Consider the following 19,936-nt stretch of genomic DNA (forward strand, 5'->3'; position numbering starts at 1 on the left):
TGTGTGTGTGTGTGTGTGTGTGTGTGTCTCAAGTGAAACACACTATATGAACAAATTTAAAATGGTAAATTTTCTCCCGTAATGTAAAGTAAATTCAGCATACAAACAGAAATTACACCTCCTCTCCGTTTCAGCCTTCCCCCTTGCTCTTGTCCCCGCCCTCTGCCCTCCCCCTTGCTCCTGTCCCCGCCTCTCTGCCCTCCCCCTTGCTCCTGTCCCCGCCCCTCTGCCCTCCCCCTTGCTCTTGTCCCCACCCCTCTGCCCTCCCCCTTGCTCTTGTCCCCGCCCCTCTGCCTTCCCCCTTGCTCTTGTCCCCGCCCCTCTGCCTTCCCCCTTGCTCTTGTCCCCGCCCCTCTGCCTTCCCCCTTGCTCTTCTCCCCGCCCCTCTGCCTTCCCCCTTGCTCTTTTCCCCGCCCCTCTGCCCTCCCCCTTGCTCTTGTCCCCGCCCCTCTGCCCTCCCCCTTGCTCTTGTCCCCGCCCCTCTGCCTTCCCCCTTGCTCTTGTCCCCGCCCCTCTGCCCTCCCCCTTGCTCTTGTCCCCGCCCCTCTGCCTTCCCCCTTGCTCTTGTCCCCGCCCCTCTGCCTTCCCCCTTGCTCTTGTCCCCGCCCCTCTGCCTTCCCCCTTGCTCTTGTCCCCGCCCCTCTGCCTTCCCCTTTGCTCTTGTCCCCGCCCCTCTGCCCTCCCCCTTGCTCTTGTCCCCGCCCCTCTGCCTTCCCCCTTGCTCTTGTCCCCGCCCCTCTGCCCTCCCCCTTGCTCTTGTCCCCGCCCCTCTGCCTTCTGTCACTCCCCTTGTAGCAAGAGACGTCTCTCAAACTCAAATTACAACTTTCGCTTGGGCTACGGAGACGAGAGACGGCAGCCGTAGCCGTAGCCGGCACTATAAGCGCAGCCTTAGCTAGTCAACAACATCAGTGTGTGTGGCCACAGAACCCGCTGGCTCTATATTAGAATCTGAGCTATACACCACTACCTCTGGCAAGATTTCTGAACAGATTCCTATATATGCATTAGGATTATTTGTGGGTTTTAATAATCTGGTTTGTCCACAGATCTTTCACACAGCACCTATAAGCTTTGTTCTAGTATACCGTTGCATACTTCACACACTGTAGTGAAGTTGAATCAATTAGAATTATTTTATCCTCCGCATACTCACCGATACAGTCTGCAAGATAAACATCTCCATTATGGGATAACATCTTAACATTGTGGATAGTAACTCTAATAGAGAAAGGGGTCTCTTTATTTGGGCACATTGCTATTTGTGTTCATTTCACAAACACTAGATGTAATTGAGTATATGACTCGGGACAGTTCAATTAGTGAAAGCGCTAGAAGTTATGTTTTAATCAGAGTTTTGTTTTCCAAGAATATAATAAAATGTATTTTACAATAATAGTGGAGCAGAGTGCATCAAAGGGGATCTTCCTCTCTACATAAATACATTCATTCTTCATCCCAGATAGCACCACTCCAGATAGTATAAATCTTCAGCTGAGCAGTACCCCCGTTTCCCTTTCCAATTTATTTATTTAACGCCATTAATGTACATAGCGCTTCTCAGTAGTAATACGTGACAATCATATAAATAGCAAATAATAGATCATGGGAATAAGTGCTTCAGACATAAAAGTAACATTGCGGAAGAGGAGTCCCTGCTCCGAGGAGCTTACAATCTAATTTGGTAGGAAGAACGTACAGAGACAGTGGGAGGCCATTCTGGTAAGTGTGTCTGCAGGGGGCCAAGTTTGATGTATCATGCGTATAGTATTAGCCACGGTGCTACTCGTATGCTTCGTTAAGCAGGTGGGTCTTAAAGGTGGATAGAGAGGGTGCTAGTCGGGTATTGAGGGGAAGGGCATTCCAGAGGTGTGGGGCAGTCAGTGAGAAATGTTTAAGGCGGGAGAGGGCTTTAGATACAAAGGGGGTAGAGAGAAGACATCCTTGAGAAGAATGCAAGAGTCGGGAGGGTGTATAGCGAGAAATTAGGGCTGAGATGTAAGGAGGGGCAGAAGAGTGTAAAGCTTTAAAAGTGAGGAGGAGAATTGAGTGCGAGATGCGGGATTTGATTGGAAGCCAGGAGAGTGATTTCAGCAGGGGGGACGCTGAGACAGATTTAGGAAAGAGTAGAGTGAATCTGGCAGCAGCGTTTCGGATAGATTGTAGGGGAGACAGGTGAGAGGCAGGAAGGCCGGACAGCAGGAGGTTACAGTAATCAAGACGGGAGAGAATGAGGGCCTGAGTCAGAGTTTTAGCAGTCGAACAACAGAGGAAAGGGCGTATCTTTGTTATGTTGCGGAGGAAAAAGCAGCAGGTTTTAGAAACGTTCTGAATGTGAGAGAGGAGTCCAGTGTGACCCATAGGCAGCGTGCTTGAGCTACTGGGTGAATGATCATAGTTCCAACAGTAATGTGGAAGGAGGTAGTAGGGCCAGGTTTGGGGGGAAGTATAAGGAGCTCTGTTTTTGCCATTTTAAGTTTAAGGCGGTGGAGGGCCATCCAGGATGATATAGCAGAGAGACATTCAGAAACTTTGGTTTGTACAGCAGGTGTAAGGTCAGGGGTTGAAAAGTAAATTTGTGTGTCGTCAGCATAGAGGTAATATTTAAACCCAAGAGATGTGATTAGGTCACCTAGAGAAAGTGTGTACAGGGTAAAGAGAAGAGGTCCCAGGACAGAGCCCTGGGGTATCCCCACAGAGATCGATTGAGGAGGAGGTGTTGGCAAAAGTGACACTGAAAGTATGATGGGAGAGGTAAGAGGTGATCCAGTATAGAGCTTTGTTCCGAATACCAAGAGTATTGAGAATGTGAAGGGGAATAGGATGGTCCACAGTATCAAATGCTGCAGAGAGGTCGAGTAATATGAGAAGAGTATAATGACCTCTGTCTTTGGCAGCATGGAGGTCATTAGTTATTTTAGTGAGGGCTGTTTTAGTCGAGTGAGCAGTGCGGAAGCCAGATTGTAGAGGGTCTAGAACAGAATAGGTGTTGAGAAAATGGAGCGAGAGAATACAGATGCAGCTACGAGTATTAGATCTATTGCCTGGGAAATTCTGGGGCAGTCTCGCAGTAAATGCCGCAACGTTGACGCAACTTTTCTGTGAGATTCTTAGTGGCCCATCAGATTAACACCGCAGGGGTCCCTGCAGTCCCATTCAGTGTTCTAATACTGGTGGCTGCATCTGTACAAGACGTTCAAGGAGTTTAGAGGCAAAAGGCAGGAGGGAGACAGGTCGATAGTTAGAAAGACAGGTAGCGTCAAGCTTGATGTTTTCGAGTAATGGTATAACTGTCATGTTTGAATGAGGATGGAAAGGTACCAGAGTAGAGGGATGAGTTAAAAATGTGTGAGCGCGTAGGGATTATTTATTTATAAAACGTTTTACTAGGAAGTAATACATTTGAGTAACCTCTCGTTTTCAAGTATTTCCTGGGCATAGAGTTAAAATGATAAATAGTACATGGTTACAAATACATTTAAATAAGTGAACAGGGTATAGATTATATACAAGACATTGCGTGCACAGTTAAAGATAATATATATTATGGGAGTATGTAACAGTTACAGACCAGATTATAATGTGAGACGGCTTTGGTTTTGAAATAACTTAAACTGGTGGTGGATCTCCGGTAGGCTGTTCCAGTTTTGGGGTGCACGGCAAGAGAAGGAACGGCCGGCTTCTTTGTTGAGCCTTGGGACCATGAACAGTCTTTTGGAGTCAGATCTCAGATAAGTGCTGCGTGTGGTAGGGGTGAGGAGCTTGTTCAGATAGGCAGGTAGCTTGCCCAGAAAGTATTTGAAGGCAAGACAGGAGAGATGAACTTTGCGCCTAGACTCAAGTGATGACCTATCTAGTTCTTTAGTATTTCGCAGTGATGTGTGTTGTAGTTGCATTGGAGAACAAAATGGCATATTGAATTGTAGAGGGTGTCAAGTTTGCCAAGGTGGGTTTGGGGTGCCGAGCCGTTTACTATGTCTCCATAGTCGATAATTGGCATTAGCATCTGCGGTGCGATACGCTTTCTCACCAGCAGGCTAGGGGAGGATTTGTTCCTATAAAGTACACCTAGTTTGGCATAGGTTTTGGATGTCAGGGTATCAACGTGCATCCCGAATGTTAAGTGGGAGTCAAACCATATGCCCAGGTATTTAAAACTACTAACAGGAGTTAGTGTGGTGTTAGCGTTGGTTCTGATCTGGAGCTCATTCACTGGAAGCTTAAAAAATTTAGTCTTGGTCCCAAATACCATTGTTAGTCTTGTTAGTGTTTAAAAATAGTTTGTTTTGGGAAATCCAGTTTTCAAGTCTCAAAGTCAGACTGAAGTATGTGTTCAGGGTCTGAGAGGCTATGGCTGTGTGCATATAGGATTGTGTCATCTGCATACATGTGTATTGAAGCTTCCTTACAAGCTGTGGGAAGATTATTGATGAACATTGAGAATAGTAGGGGCCCCCAGAACAGAGCCTTGCTCTATTATAGTAGGAGCAAGAGGTTTTAGGATATGGGAGGGAATGGGGTCAAGAGGGCAAGTGGTAGAGGGAGAAGATGTGATCAACAGTGACACATCCTCCTCTGGGACAGTGGAAAAAGAGTCAAGGAAGGCAGGAGGAGAGTTAGGAAGCGGTGTACGATGGGAGGAGGAAACAGAGGGGATGTCCTGACATATGGATTCCACCTTTTCCTTAAAATAGTCAGCAAAGTCCTGAGGTGAGATGGAGGAAGAAGAGGCAGCTGAGGGTGGTTTGAGTAGAGTCAAAGATAGAAGAGTCGGCATGGGTTAGACTTGTGCGTGTTGATTAATGAAGAAAATTAGATTTGTTTCGCTCGGGGGTGGGGAACGTCAGGCCCGAGGGCCGTATAAGTCCTCCGAAATCATTTGGTCTGGCCCTGCTAAGGCAACTGCTATAACCGGGGTCACGCTAATTTAAAAAAAATGGCCGCCGCGCCCGATCGGGAGGAGGTGGTGTGAGGCGCCGCCAGCCCTACACGATCCCCAGCAGCCACTATACTAGCCCCAGCAGCCACCGTACTTCCCCCCGCACTTACCCCAGTAGCCTCCCTGCACGATCCCCCCTTGCAGCAGCAGCAACTACCAGAGGTAAGGGGGGGAATCTGTTTGCCTGCATGCCTGCTGTGTGCCTGTCTGTGTCTGTCTGGCCCGCGAACGATGTTATAAATATCCAAATGGCCCTTGGCAGAAAAAAGTTCCCCACCCCTGGTTTAGCCTGAGAGAGGGCAGAGTTGAAACAGGACAGCATAAATTTGCAGTGAAGGAAGTTTGCGAGAGTGTGATTTCCTCCAGAAGCGTTCAGAGGAATGAGTTAAGGAACGCAGTATGCGCGTGTGGGAATTTAGCCAGGGTCAGGGGTTAGATGGGCGAGGACGGTAGTGAGAAAACGGGGCATGTAGATCAAGAGAGGGAGGATAAGGCAGCGTTGTAGTTCCTGACCAGGTTGTTAGTCTGTAGCAGAACTGAGGAGAGGGAGTAACGTAAAGTGGACTCAAAGGCTGGTAGGTTAATAGAGCGCAGGTTTCTGCAGTACCGAGGGGTAGATGGAGGTGGAGAAGGGGAGAATTGTGAGAGAGAGTGAATGCGATTATTTGATGGTCAGAGAGGGGAAAATGGAGAAATCGGAGAGAGAAGTTTTTAGTGAAAACCAGGTCTAGGTAGTGGCCATCCTTGTGGGTGCTGGCTGCAGTCCACTGTTAAATGCCAAAAGAAGAGGTTAGAGAGAGAAGGCGGGAAGCCCAGGGGAGCGAGGGGTCATCAATGTGGCAGTTGAAGTCCTCAAGGAGAAGAACAGGGGAGTCGGAGGAGAGAAAGAGAGCCAGGATTACAAGTGAGAGAGATGCAGAACCGGGATGAGTAGAGGTAGGTGGGCGATAGATGACCACCACGTGAACAGGGAGAGGAGAGAAGATCTAGACAGTGTGAGCCTCAAAGGAGGGAAAAGCAAGAGAGGGAGGAGTAGGAAAGGTACGGTAACGGCAGCGAGAGGAGAGCAGGAGCCCCACGCCTCCACCCCTGCTATCGGTGCGGAGTGTGGGAGAAAGAAAGGCCACCATAAGAGAGGGCAGCTTCCAGAGCAGAGTCGGACCGGGTGAGCCAGGTCTCAGTTATAGCAAATAGGAGCAGAGAGTGAGAGAGAAGTCATGCACAGAGAGGAACGTGTTAGAAAGGGAGCGAGCATACAAAAGGGCACAGGCGGTGGGTATGAGGTTGGAGGGGTTGACACCAGAAGGAGTAGAAGTTGCATTTGACAGACGGCGAGAGCATGTTGGAATAAGGCAGGGACCAGGATTGGGAGAGATATCCCCAGAAGCAAGGAGGAGAAGCATGGATAGAAAGAATGTGGGAGGATGATTTTGTAGGGGTGTTGTTTAGTGCAGGGGATATAGCTGTGTAGTGTCAGAGGGCGCAGGTAAGAAAGGAGTTCATGTGAACTGAGAAGTGGTGAAGGAAGGAAAGATGGAGATATATGAATAGAGTCAGAGACATAAAGGGGCTGGTAGAAAGGAGTGCATGGTTTGAAAAGAACCGATGCCATAGCAAATATAAATAGTAATGGTGGCATCACAGCAATAGCAAAGTGCTGAGATGTGCAGTCTGGGATAGATAATATCCTCCTCAGCGTAGTTCAAATTCAGGAATCAGGACCAGTAGTAGGTGTTCACTTGTTCACTCCTTTTGAACTTCCTTTTAAACTTCAGTTCTCTTGCTACTTACAATGTGCTACTTGAAATGGGCTGCAGACAGCTTAAGGCTGCTATGCCTGTGTTTTTTATGAGCCTAACAAGTCACCTAACAGTTAAGTTCTGCCTGCTTAATTAGCACATGTGAGGCACATTCAAACAGATGGTTTTCCTACACATGGTGTTCCCTGCCTAGGTGTGAAATCTTAATTTAATTAAAGGGTAAATGAGACCGGATTCAAATATGGGATTCAAGGATTGTTTCAGTTGCATATACTAAAATACACACAGCAAAGGGTGAATGAGACAGGATTCAAATATGGGATTTACCTAGGATTGTTTCAGTTGCATATACTAAAATACACACAGCAAAGGGTGAATGAGACAGGATTCAAATATGGGATTTACCTAGGATTGTTTCAGTTGCATATACTAAAATACACACATATATTCTCAATGTTTGCAGACTTGACCCTTGGGAGCAAGTCAACCCCCACCATCAAGTGATCTATACGTGAGAGTGAGTGGTATACCTGGAAAATATGAATATTCCCTATCCAGGGGATGATTTCTCCCATCATCAACCAACCTCAGATTTCTTAATATAGGTCAAATCAATTCGTAGATAGTCTCTTAACTTTTGGATGTTATCCTTTTCCTAGTGAGGAGAACCGATCCATTATCTATTGTCCATTATATTAAAATTCCCCCCCCCCCCCCTCACAATAATTTGAGGATTATCTTCCATCCCCGCTTTATTTATGATATCCAGAAAGAACTCTTTAGAGTAAACATTGGGGCATAGATATTACATAGCAGTATGGGGCAGTTCTTTCTTGCTACCTTTAAAAGTAAAAGACCGGTTAGAGAGAACTAGTGATGTTCTGATATCCCAATGATTCTCTCGTCCTTTGTGTTCCCTTGGTCCTTAGGAATTAAGAATTCTAAGATCTATGAAGCATCTCCCATCTCTGGCAGAAACCGGTCTTATCAAGACTGGGTGTATCCAGTGTTTAAAAGTGACAGTGATGACGAGGATTCCATTGTTCTAAAGAGTACTTTGTGGGACAGGACTAAAGGAAGAAGAAATATTCATTTGGATAATGTCAATCAGCCAAACACTGAGGCCAGCTGCACTCAAGATAGTCTTCAAAAGAATTATAAAGAAAACCGCCCAGAGCGGCATAATGACCTCTGCTCCAGAGAAAAGCAAGAAAGGGCAGTTGTACATGAACTCGAATGTTGTACTCCTGAAAGTTCTGAAGATGAATTTGAGTCTCTCGTGGAACGAATAAAAAACCGAACCAAGACCCAGACACCATGTTCAACTGCAAGTAAAACCATTCGACCAAAAACAGCTGTAACAGGTTGGATTTATCATTTGGTGTGTGTCTGTGTGTCTTAAAAGAGGAAAAAAGAGAGCGCGCACTCCATAGTGTAATAAAGTAATAACAATTTGTTGACAAGTGACGTAGCCCCTAGTCGCTACATTCGCCTTGTCGGGACAGCCTCTCGAAGCTCCAGCCGCCTCCCCAGCTGATTCACACTCCGGACTGCAGATATCTATGCTGGTCTTGGATCAAGGAAGACTGATCAGCTGCTGGGACACATTAAACCCACTTCCACGGGAGGGTTATATCCTAGAGACGCTGAGACAAACAGTCCTCATCTGTTGGAACCAGCTGATGACTATTGTCGACCTAAATGCTTTTAAATCTCCTACACTTGAGTGTCACTTGCACTCCTTTTTTAAAATAAATTATTACGCTCTGGAGGGCGCACTCTTTTTTTTTTTTTTTTTTAGATTTGTCAGGATATGGTTTTGTCCACTTGAGGGCTGCCAGAGTCTCCTGTAGCGCAGGGGTGTGCACACTTATACGCTTATACACTTATTACTTTATATGTTTTGTCAATTGGATGTAACATTGGGCACCCCTGTCTTTTGTTTGTATACATACATATACATATACACATATATACACATACATGCTGTGATGCCCACACCACGTTGCAGTCTATTTAGTCCCTGGTTAAGGCTGGAAACATTGTATTTCTCTATGCAGGGGGTTTATTTACAGGGTTAAATCATACACCAACAGGCCCCCTCCTGCCCTTTTAAGTCAAAACATACATAAAAATAACACCTATTCCCTTTAGGGAAAACTAACTACACCGTTGCTTTAGCCCTCACTAAGTAGATGGCCAGCTAAGCTGGTTCCCACCCCAAAATAGGTAGTATAATGTGTAACATACACAGTCTCTGTACACAGCAATAAAGGGGTTTTGCTTATCTGTAAGTCCAGGGAGGGAGTGGCTCAGTGAGTAAAAGACACTGACTGGCACTGAGTTTGAAACAGGGGAGCCTGGTTCAATTCCCGGTGTCGGCTCCTTGTGAACTTGGCCAAGTCACTTTATCTCCCTGTGCCCCAGGCACCAAAACATAGATTGTAAGCTCCATGGACCTGCACCTGTAAAAAAATGTCTCTGTAAAGCGCTGCGTACAACTAGCAGCGCTATACAAGAACATACTAAAAAAAAAAATCCTGGGTTAAATCCTGGATTAACGACCCAGGCAGTCCCAGCAAACTCCGCGACCAACGTCCAGCGGGTCTAAGGAACTGTGCCTGCCTCTTCTTTAGCACTTTCTATCTCCCCCCCTTCTCAATGGAAGTTCTCTATGTCTTCCTTACAACACTTTCTTATTCTGCCTGCTCAATTAGGCAGCAGCTGCTGCTGGCTCCTCTAGGGAGATTAACTCTGTATGTTGGAAAAGTATCTTCCAGTTGAAGAGTTTTTCCTTTGGGCAAGTACTAGGCCTTCTGGGCCTCCAGACTGGTACTTCGCAACCTTCTTCTGTCTCTCTTGTTTAATTTTAGCGTTGAAGCTCAGCTTTTGGCATGTTACTTTTTGGAAAAGTTCCTGAGCATCCTGTATACAGAGGGGACAGCGGGCACTGCTAGGCAAATAGTGACAAAGCCCCGTAGGGGCGAAACGCGTTAGTTACTACGGGGGACCTTCCCTTTTTATCCCTGTTTGCATATGGCTAAATAATAACTTTTTACCCCAGCGCAGTCCAACCCTCACTATTTGCCTAGCAGTGCCCGCTGTCCCCTCTCTCCCTCCAGTGAGAGGTTTCCCCCTCTGTATACTACGAGCAGCGAGGAGCACGCATATCGGACCCACCAGATGCAGTAAGTGGACTTTAATTTCAATATTTACAGAGTGTCCCCAGGAGGATTGGTCTCATGTGCGGCTACATACATTGAAGCAGGTCAATGAGAGAGACCCCCCCGGTCATCCCTCTCGTTATTACCTCTAACCCGTCCACCACACTAGGGGTCAAAGTCATTGGACTTTATTCACTCCGCTCATTGTATATACTCCGGACATACATTGGCAGTATGGAGACTTTTTTTATACTGTGGGAACACCCATACTCTACAGCACACGTCATTGGGGTGATCATTCACCTCATCCCTCCCTGAGCATCCTGTAGTCTGTTGGTTCTCTCTGCCAGCTCAGCCCAGACTATCCCAATAGATTTGCCATATTGAGTGAAGATATTGGGAATGTCGGGGCAGAAATGGCAAGGCTGGGGGAGACTAATTCCTCTAGCAGCCAGGGGAATAGTTCCTCCAGCACAGTGAGGACTCGGGATGCTCAGATACAAAGAAAGATTGTGGTGGTAGGGGACTCAATTATTAGGAAGGTAGATAGGGCAATCTGTTGCCGGGACCGCATGAACCGAACAGTTGGGTGGGGGTATGGGCTGGGATTGACCCGGCGGTCTTGGTACAAATTGGCACCAATGACAAAGTTAGAGAGAGATGGAGAGTCCTAAAAAATGATTACAGGGATCTAGGCCAAAAGCTTAAGGCAAGGCCCTCCAAGGTAGTATTTTCTGAAATACTACCAGTGCCATGCGCTACCGCAGGGAGACAGTCAGAGATCAGAGAGGTTAATGCATGGCTAAGAAAGTGGTGCAGGAAGGAGGGGTTTGGGTTTTTAGAGCACTGGGACTCCTTTTCTGAGAGGTGCCATCTATATTCTAGGGATGGATTGCACCTCAATGAAGAGGGATCTTCTGTGCTAGGGGGGAGAATGCTAAAAAGGTTGGAGGAGATTTTAAACTAGGATGGAGGGGAATGAAACAGATAATGAACTAAATGGAATAGAGGAGCATACAAGGTGGTATGGAGGTAGAATGGGGGCAAGTGCGCATTTGACAAGCAGTGAGACACCCATAGTAAATACAGATAATACTAGAAAACTTCTAAAGACTAAACCAAGTGGGCGCAGAAAGGAAGGAGCAAATAAGATAATAGTACAGGCTGAAAAAAAACTTGAATGCATGCTTGCTAATGCAAGAAGCCTGACAGATAAAATGGGGTAGCTTGAATTAATAGCTGCAAGGGAGCAGTATGATATCATAGGCATTACTGAAACATGGTGGGATGAAACTCATGACTGGACAGTTCATTTAGAGGGTTATTCCCTTTTTCGAAAGGATCGAACAAATAGAAGGGGAGGTGGAGTATGTTTATATGTTAAACCGGATCTAAAACCTATTATAAGGGATGATGTTTATGAAGGGAATGATGAAAATCTGGAGACCTTGTGGATAGAAATTAGCAGTGGAGGTAAAAGAATATAGAAAATGTTTGTGGGAATATGCTATAAACCACCAAATATCTGTGAGATTGGGGAAGCTAAAATATCTTTGCAAATGGAGAAGGCATCAAAACTGGGTCATGTTTGCATAATGGGGGGTTTTAATTATCCAGACATAGACTGGGGCAATGAGATTAGCATTACAACAAAAGGAAACAGGTTTTTGGAGGTGCTTAAAGACAATTATATGACCCAAATTATTGAGGAACCAACCAGGAGAGGGGCAGTTCTGGATTTGGTAATATCAAACAATGTAGAAGTAATAACAAATATTCAAGTCCTGGAACATTTGAGTAACAGTGATCATAACATTGTCTCATTTGAAATAAATGATCAAAAAACAGATTACTTGGGTTCAACAAAGATCTTAAACTTTAGAAAGGCAGATTTTAATAAACTGAGGTCTAATCTACAAGTAATACACTGGGATGATGTTTTTGCAGGGAAAAATTTAGAAGATAAATGGGGCAGTCTTTAAAACATTGTTAGAAAAGCACACTTATCAGTGTATACCCTTGGGTAATAAGTATAAAAGAAATAAGTCAAAACCAATGTGGCTAAATAAACAGGTAGGGGAGGAAATGGACAAGAAGAGGAAGGCGTTTAGATTCTTTAAATCAGAAGGGACAGAGACATTGTATCAGAATTATTATCAGAATTATAAGGGATGTAACACAAATTGCAAAAGGGCAATCAAATTAGCAAAAACGATAATGAAAAAAGGATTGCAATAGAAAGTAAGGTCAACCCTAAAAAGTTCTTTAAGTACCTTAATAACAAAAAAATGAGAAATGAAAATATAGGACCCTTTCAGTGTGAGATGGGTAGGCAGATTATTGGCGATAAGGATAAAGCAGAGGTTAAACAAATTCTTTGCCTCTCTGTTTACCAGGGAAGAATCAAGTTCAATAGTAGTGCCGCAGGAGGAAGCCACAACCTCCATATTAATGAACAATTGGTTAACTGAGGAAGAAGTTCATAAGCGACTTGGCATACATCCAAGAGTTCTCAAGGAGTTAAGCTCAGTAATAGCCAAACCATTATATTTAATATTCAAGGACTCCATTTCCACAGGCTCAGTACCACAAGATTGGCGTAAAGCAGATGTGGTGCCTATATTTAAAAAGGGAGATAGATCAAAACCGGGAAATTACAGATCTGTAAGCCTGACTTCAACAGTGGGGAAACTACTTGAATATTTAATACGGGATAATATTCAGGAATACCTAATGGAAAACAAAATTATTAGTAATAGTCGGCATGGATTTATGAAGGATAGATCATGCCAAACTAACCTTCTTTGTTTCTTCGAGGAGGTAAGTAGGAATTTAGACCAGGGTAATGCAGTTGATGTGGTCTACTTAGATTTTGCAAAGGCTTTTGATTTGGTTTCACACGAGGTTGGTGTACAAAATAAAGAAAATTGGACTCTAATAATATATGCACCTGGATTGAAAACTGGTTGAAGGACAGATAACAGAGGGTTGTCATAAATGGAACTTTTTCAGGTTGGGCTAAAGTCGTGAGTGGAGTACCTCAGGGATCGGTACTGGGACCCTTGCTTTTTAATGACCTTGAGGTTGGCATTGAGAGCCAAGTCTCCATCTTTGCTGATGATACTAAATTGTGTAAGGTAATAGAATCAGAGCAGGATGTAATTTCTCTTCAGAAGGACTTGGAGAGACTGGAAACATGGGCAGGTAAATGGCAGATGAGGTTTAATACAGATAAATGTAAGGTTATGCATTTGGGATGGAGTTACGTGCCCTGAAGAAGCGTTCCTACGTGAAACGCGCGTGTTAGCCATGCTCCCCCACACATGCGGGGCGCCATCACTGTGACTGCAACATTCACCGGTATTGATTCTAAGTTGCGGAGTCCCTGCTTTGTTATACCATACAACGATCCTGTATGCAGCAATTGAGCTTCGCAGGACCTCTGTACATAAGGGACCTCTACTTTATTCTGCTGTCATCAATTAGGCATGCCTTAGAGCACATCAGCATTGATATATTATGATCAATGCTGATGTAGGGGACAGTGCATACAAGAGATAGTGTTCTGCCATGATTAGGTTAGTCACCCTGTTGGTTCTGGATGTGCCCGATTAACACTTTACCTGGTGATCCTTTCATACCATTTATGCTTATATCATCTATTCACTCTGTACTGTATACATCCTTGCTGTATAGTGCACACACGGATCTACTCACGGGAATATATATTAGCCGTGGATCCGCTTCTATCATCAGCTGGGAACTGTCTGGTGTTTGGCTGCATTATTTGGTTATTTAACGGCACAGCCACTCACTTACTTTGGGCTACGATGTTTTCTGCCATATACAGGGATACAACCTACCTATGTACATGGACATCATCCTCCTGTATGCACTAATTGCCTCCCTAATTATTTACATTTATTACTGCCTCTGCTTACTTACCTTTCCGCAGCAGTGATTGTATCCTTATCCCTGCTGACGGTGTTGTGGCTGTGTGCTCCCACGGAGGGAGACACTGTCTGCTCGGCAGTGCACACAAGCATGTGGATACTGCATACCTTGCCGTTTTGTATCTTTCTATACTTTGAGGTGTATCTGCATTCAATATATAATTGTAGCAGTTCCATTCCTGTATTGTAGCTCTTAGTCATTGAGCTACATTTACCTAAGTTACAACAATTGATACTACTGGCTGCTGAGGCATTTTCTATAGAGCAGTTTAATTACTGGCCCCTTACTCTATCACATTAGGCTGTTAATTTACAGTATGAGATTTTGATTATTTGTCATATATCTCCCATATGCATAATCAACATAGCTGTTACAGCAATGTAATTCTGATCACAGTCACAGTCCATGCTGTTTGATCTGATTTTAAACCCATTTATTTTATATTCATTGATGGAAATGAAGAATATTTTTAATATTACCACAACACTTCTGCTGTGATTGAGTGCTCACCTACTAGGTTTCTTTTCTCTATGTGTATGTATGCATTTGGGAAGCAAGAATAAAAAGGTGACTTACAAATTAAATGGAGATATATTGGGATAATCCTTGATGGAGAAGGATTTAGGAGTGCTTGTAGACAGCAGGCTTAGCAATAGTGCCCAAAGTCATGCAGTAGCTGCAAAGGCAAACAAGATCTTATCTTGCATCAAACGGACAATGGATGGAAGGGAAGTAAACATAATTATGCCCCTTTACAAAGCATTAGTAAGACCACACCTTGAATATGGAGTACAATTTTGGGTACCAATCCTTAGAAAATACATTATGGAACTAGAGAGAGTGCAGGGAAGGGCCACCAAATTAATAAAGGGGATGGACAATCTAACTTATGAGGAGAGACTAGCTAAATTAGATTTATTTACATTAGATAAGAGGCGTCTAAGAGGGGATATGATAACTATATACAAATATATTTGGGGACAATTCAAGGAGCTTTCAAAAGAATTATTCATCCCACGGGCAGTACAAAGGACTCGGGCCATCCCTTAAGGTTGGAGGAAAGGAGATTTCACCAGCAACAAAGGAAAGGGTTCTTTACAGTAAGGGCAGTTAAAATGTGGCATTCATTACCCATGGAGACTAGGATGGCGGCTCCTTGTGACCGTGGGCAAGTCACTTTATCTCCCTGTGCCTCAGGCACCCAAAACATAGATTGTAAGCTCTACGGGGCAGGGACCTGTGCCTGCAAAATGTCTCTGTAAAGCGCTGCGTACAATTAGCAGCGCTATACAAGAACATGCTATTATTATTATGGCAGATACAATAGATTTATTCAAAAAAAGGTTAGACATCTTTTTAGATGGGAAAGGTATACAGGGATATATCAAATAAGTTTACATGGGAAGGATGTTGATCCAGGGATTAATCCGATTGCCAATTCTTGGAGTCAGGAAGGAATTTATTTTTCCCCTTATGAGATATCATTGGATGATATTACACTGGGGTTTTTGTTTGCCTTCCTCTGGATCAATAAGTATAGATATAGGATAAAGTATCTGTTGTCTAAATTTAGCATAGGTTGAACTTGATGGACCTATTTGTTTTTTCAACCTCATCTACTATGTAACTATCCCACTCTGTGACCTTGATCAGCATATTCTGAAGATGTATCTCCGTCGTCTTCCTCTTGTGCTCAGTCTCCCTTACCCTGCATAAAAGCCTTGACCTCGTTGGTCAGCTCATTGTATTCTCTCGCCAGTAACTGTTTGGCCTTCTCTTGTGAAGACAGTAACTCTGCTTTAGCGGTGATGGTTTTTGGACCTTTCTCCATCAGCGTACCTTCAGCATTTAAGACTAGAGTCCAGTCATTCACCACAAGTTCTGTGTTGGTTCCATACCATTTAGCTTCAGTACTTCAACTTGGGCGACGCTTGGGCCGGGCCAATACCTTTTTGATGTAGTGGAGACACCTGTGCATTACTGTTCCGTGGAGCCTCATTCTGCTTTAACTCTACCACCATCCTTTCCATGGACTGCTTCTGTGACCCAATTGTCTGTCTTAGGTTTGTAATTTTTTTTTCTCCAACCTCATCTGAGAAACCACATGCTGGGCAGCAGTAGAGTCCCGCTCAACCTTCTGAGCCTTGAGCTCCTTGCCCAGGTCACACTTTGTTTCTCTGCCATCTTATGGGCAGCACGCTCAGATTCCAGGTCCTTCCTCAGTTCTTGAAGCTGTCCTTCTGCATTTCTATTTCCACTCGCTGCAACTGCCAGATCAGCTTCTTTGGCGTTGAGTCGCGATTCCACATCTGTCAGCTGATTCAGAGCAAGATTTAAATATTTCCTTTTTTCCATTTCTGGCCTGCAGCAAGTTTAGTGCATTAGCGAGAAACTGCTGCCTCTTGAAAACATCTTGCAATTCTCCTCTCAGGGCCTCGATCTCTTCAATGTTCTTGCTCTGAGATTGCCTCCACGTATCCTCCATCATACCCCGGAGCTCTGCAGTTTTTGTCCCTAGGATCTCGGCTGCTTCTTTTTTCCAGGCCTCTTTCTCCTTGGCGTACTGACTCATGGGGATGGAGCAGCCCTCTGCTTCTCCATCTCTTGAGCCAGTTTCTGGAACTATTTCCCGCTCCCTCTCATACAGAGCCACCTGGCATCTAAGTTCCGCCTCCAGCGATGTTCTGGTGATGTTCAGCGTGGCAGGCAGCTCCTCATGCTGCTCTGTGGGAACATACTGGGTACTCAGCCGTTCCTCTAGTACTTGTACTTGGTTAGCAGCCTGGACACTTGCTTTCTGTAGTACTCGCCGCATCTCCTCAGCATCCGCCTGGTTCACTTCGGCCTCTTGCAGACTCACACGCAGCTCTTGCAGCTGGCTCCATAGTTTGTCTGCTTGCGTGACGAGAACTCCTCCCACCGGAGGAAGAAGCGATGCACAGCCATGATGAAAGACCGGAGGAAGGCTGAAGTGGTGTCTAAAATTTTTTTATTGTAACAAAGTGTAGAACTGACGGATCCTCTGACGCGTTTCAGCCACAGCAGGCCTTTGTCAAAGACCTCTCTTTGACAAAGGCCTGCTGTGGCTGAAACGCTTCAGAGGATCCGTCAGTACTACACTTTGCTACAATAAAGTTTTTTTTTTAGTCACCACTTCAGCCTTCCTCCGGTCTTTCATCACGGCTGTGCATCGCTTCTTCCTCCGGTGGAAGGAGTTCTCGTCAGTTCCGGTTCGCCTCCGGTGGCACGCCGGGTTGCTGTCTCAGCTGATAGTGCAGTCACCGCCGGTCATAGACCACCCAGCGCGACGGAGGAGTTGCTTGAGGGTTGGCGGTGCACTTGACTGTTAGAGGAATTCAAAGGCTCGGCGCCACTCGCTTCACAAACCGTGAGTCCCTCTATCTGAATTTCATGAGTGCTCTCAGGGGAGCCAATTGCTGGGAGAGACTCTCGTACTCACTTGTTTGAAGCTTTGCCGTGACCTGCTACATGTATTGAATTAACAAGCAAGATTCAGCAACTTTCTCTAACTTCTTGAGCGCCTGGTGGGTTAACCCTTGGTTTGCCTGTCCATATCTGTCTGCTTGCGTGCACTGCTCCAGGGAGACACATTCTTCTAGCAGCACCCTCTCTGCATTCTGCAGTGCTTCCTGCACTGCTAACATTTCCTGTTTCAACCCTGTATTTGCTCTTTTACCAGTCTCTAAACGAATCAGGATCTCTTCCTCTGCATCCTTCAATTCACATATCTCTGTGCTGACAGCATAGACCTCATGGCGTGAGTGTTCCACGCTTGTGCTGAGTCTGAATCTCATGCAGAGCCTCCTTATATTTCTCTATTAGGTTGTCAGCTTTGATTTGCTTTTCTTCCATGGCAGTCAACGCAGTGCTTGCCCTTTCCTGTGTAAATTCTTTCTTTACCTTGCCAAGCTCTGCTTTGAGCACGCAAGCCACTTTATGCGCGCGCTCACACACAGGTCCGGAAATAATTGGACACTGATACAAGTTTTATTATTTCGGCTGTGTACCAAAATAAATTCAAGTTACAGTTAAATAATGAATATGGGCTTAAAGTGCTGTGTAACAGCTTTAATTTAAGGGTATTCACATCCAAATTGGGTTAAGGAATTAAATCACTTTAATATGTAGCCCCCCCGAAAGTAATTGGACAATTGACTCAAAAGCTGTTTCATGGACAGGTGTGGGCTATTCCTTTGTTATTTCATCATCAATTAAGCAGGTAAAAGGTCTGGAGTTGATTCCAGGTGTGGCATTCGCATTTGGAAGCTGTTGCTGGGAACCCACAACATGCGGTCAAAGGAGCTCTCAATGCAAGTGAAACAGGGCATCCTTAGGCTGCTAAAAAAAAGAAAATCCATCAGAGAGATAGCAGGAACATTAGGAGTGTCCAAATCAACAGTTTGGTACATTCTGAGAAAAAAAGAACGCACTGGTGAGCTCTGCAACACAAAAAGGCCTGGATGTCCGCGGAAGACAACAGTGGTGGATGATCGTAGGATCCTTTCCATGGTAAAGAAAAACCCCTTCACAACATCCAGACAAGTGAAGAACACTCTCCAGAAGGTAGGCATATCATTATCCAAGTCTACCATAAAGAGAAGGCTTCACGAGACCAAATACAGAGGGTTCATCACAAGGTGCAAACCATTCATAAGCCTCAAGAATAGAAAGGCCAGATTAGACTTTGCCAAACAATATCTAAAAAAGCCAGCCCAGTTCGGGAACAGCATTCTTTGGACAGATATAACTAAGATCAACCTGTACCAGAATGATGGGAAGAAAAAAGTATGGAGAATGCTTGGAACGGCTCATGATCCGAAGCATATCACATCATCTGTAAAACACGGTGGAGGCAGTGTGATGGCTTACAATGGCACTGGGTCACTAGTGTTTATTGATGATGTGACAGGAGACAGAAGCAGCCGGATGAATTCTGAAGTGTATAGGGATATATTGTCTGCTCAGATTGAGCCAAATTCAGTGAAGTTGATTGGACGGTGCTTCACTTTACAGATGGACAATGACCCAAAACATACTGCGAAAGCAACCCAGGCGTTTTTTTAAGGCAAAGAAGTGGAATATTCTGCAATGGCCGAGTCAATCACCTCATCTCAACCGATCGAGCATGCATTTCACTTGCTGAAGACAAAACTTAAGGCAGAAAGACCCACGAACAAACAACAACTGAAGACAGCTGCAGTAAAGGCCTGGCAAAGCATCACAAAGGAGGAAACCCCGCGTTTGGTGATGTCCATGCATTCCAGACTTCAAGCAGTCATTGTCTGCAAAGGAGTCTCGACAAAGTATTAAAAATGAACATTTTATTTGTGATTGTGTTAATTTGTCCAATTACATTTGAGCCCCTGAAATAAGGGAACTGTGTATGAAAATGGTTGAAATTCCTAAACGTTTCATACGATATTTTTGTTCAACCCCTCGAATTAAAGCTGAAAATCTGCACTTCTATTGCATCTCGGTTGTGTCATTTCAAATCCATTGTGGTGGCATACAGAGGCAAAATTATTAAAATTGTCAGTGTCCAATTATTTCTGTTTGTGTGTTATGTATAATATATTTTACACACACATTTTTGTAAGATGTTATAGGCATGTTGGGACCCATCCCGGCAAGCCAAGCAGGTACGTGGGTAATATTTCCCACCGCATCTGAGCTGTCTTTAAGGTCAGTTTTGCGCTCTGTGGGATCTCGCCTCGTCCCCAGTTATGTCAGGGATTCCCACCGAGACGTTTCTCTCAGCTGTTCCTCATTCTGTCACCGGATTCTAAGCGTTCGTGATTACCATAGGATATCCAAAACTTTAACCCTACACGTTTTGCTATAGTTGGCTTCCTCAGGGGTATGATTGTTTGTCCCTATCTATCCCTTTTATATAGCTCTCAAAATAAGGAGTGGATGGTATTAGGATAATTGGGAGCTACACAGATGGCACTAGTAGTACTCAGATGGATCTGCCTCACAATCTTAACGATAGAATGTATACAATCAGCATAAAATTCACACAGTCCTAAACGCACATCGGAAAAGATAAACTCTTTATGGTTTATATAGATTATAAAACAATATAAAACAATATAAAA

At 44.6% G+C, this 19,936-nt stretch overlaps 1 protein-coding gene across 5 annotated transcripts in view; it reads left to right on the forward strand.

Moving 5' to 3' along the window:
* The window catches only part of GCNA (germ cell nuclear acidic peptidase), a 106,653-nt gene that overhangs the window by 67,917 nt on the left and 18,800 nt on the right, over nucleotides 1-19,936 (forward strand). For all 5 annotated transcript variants that reach the window (XM_075580853.1, XM_075580854.1, XM_075580856.1 and 2 more), the window contains one exon: nucleotides 7,629-8,063. In XM_075580853.1, the coding sequence (XP_075436968.1) occupies nucleotides 7,629-8,063 (435 nt within the window). The remainder of the gene's footprint in view (nucleotides 1-7,628; nucleotides 8,064-19,936) is intronic.

The sequence above is a fragment of the Ascaphus truei genome (genome assembly GCF_040206685.1).
Source record: "Ascaphus truei isolate aAscTru1 chromosome 16 unlocalized genomic scaffold, aAscTru1.hap1 SUPER_16_unloc_1, whole genome shotgun sequence".
NCBI classification, from domain to species: Eukaryota; Metazoa; Chordata; class Amphibia; order Anura; family Ascaphidae; genus Ascaphus; species Ascaphus truei.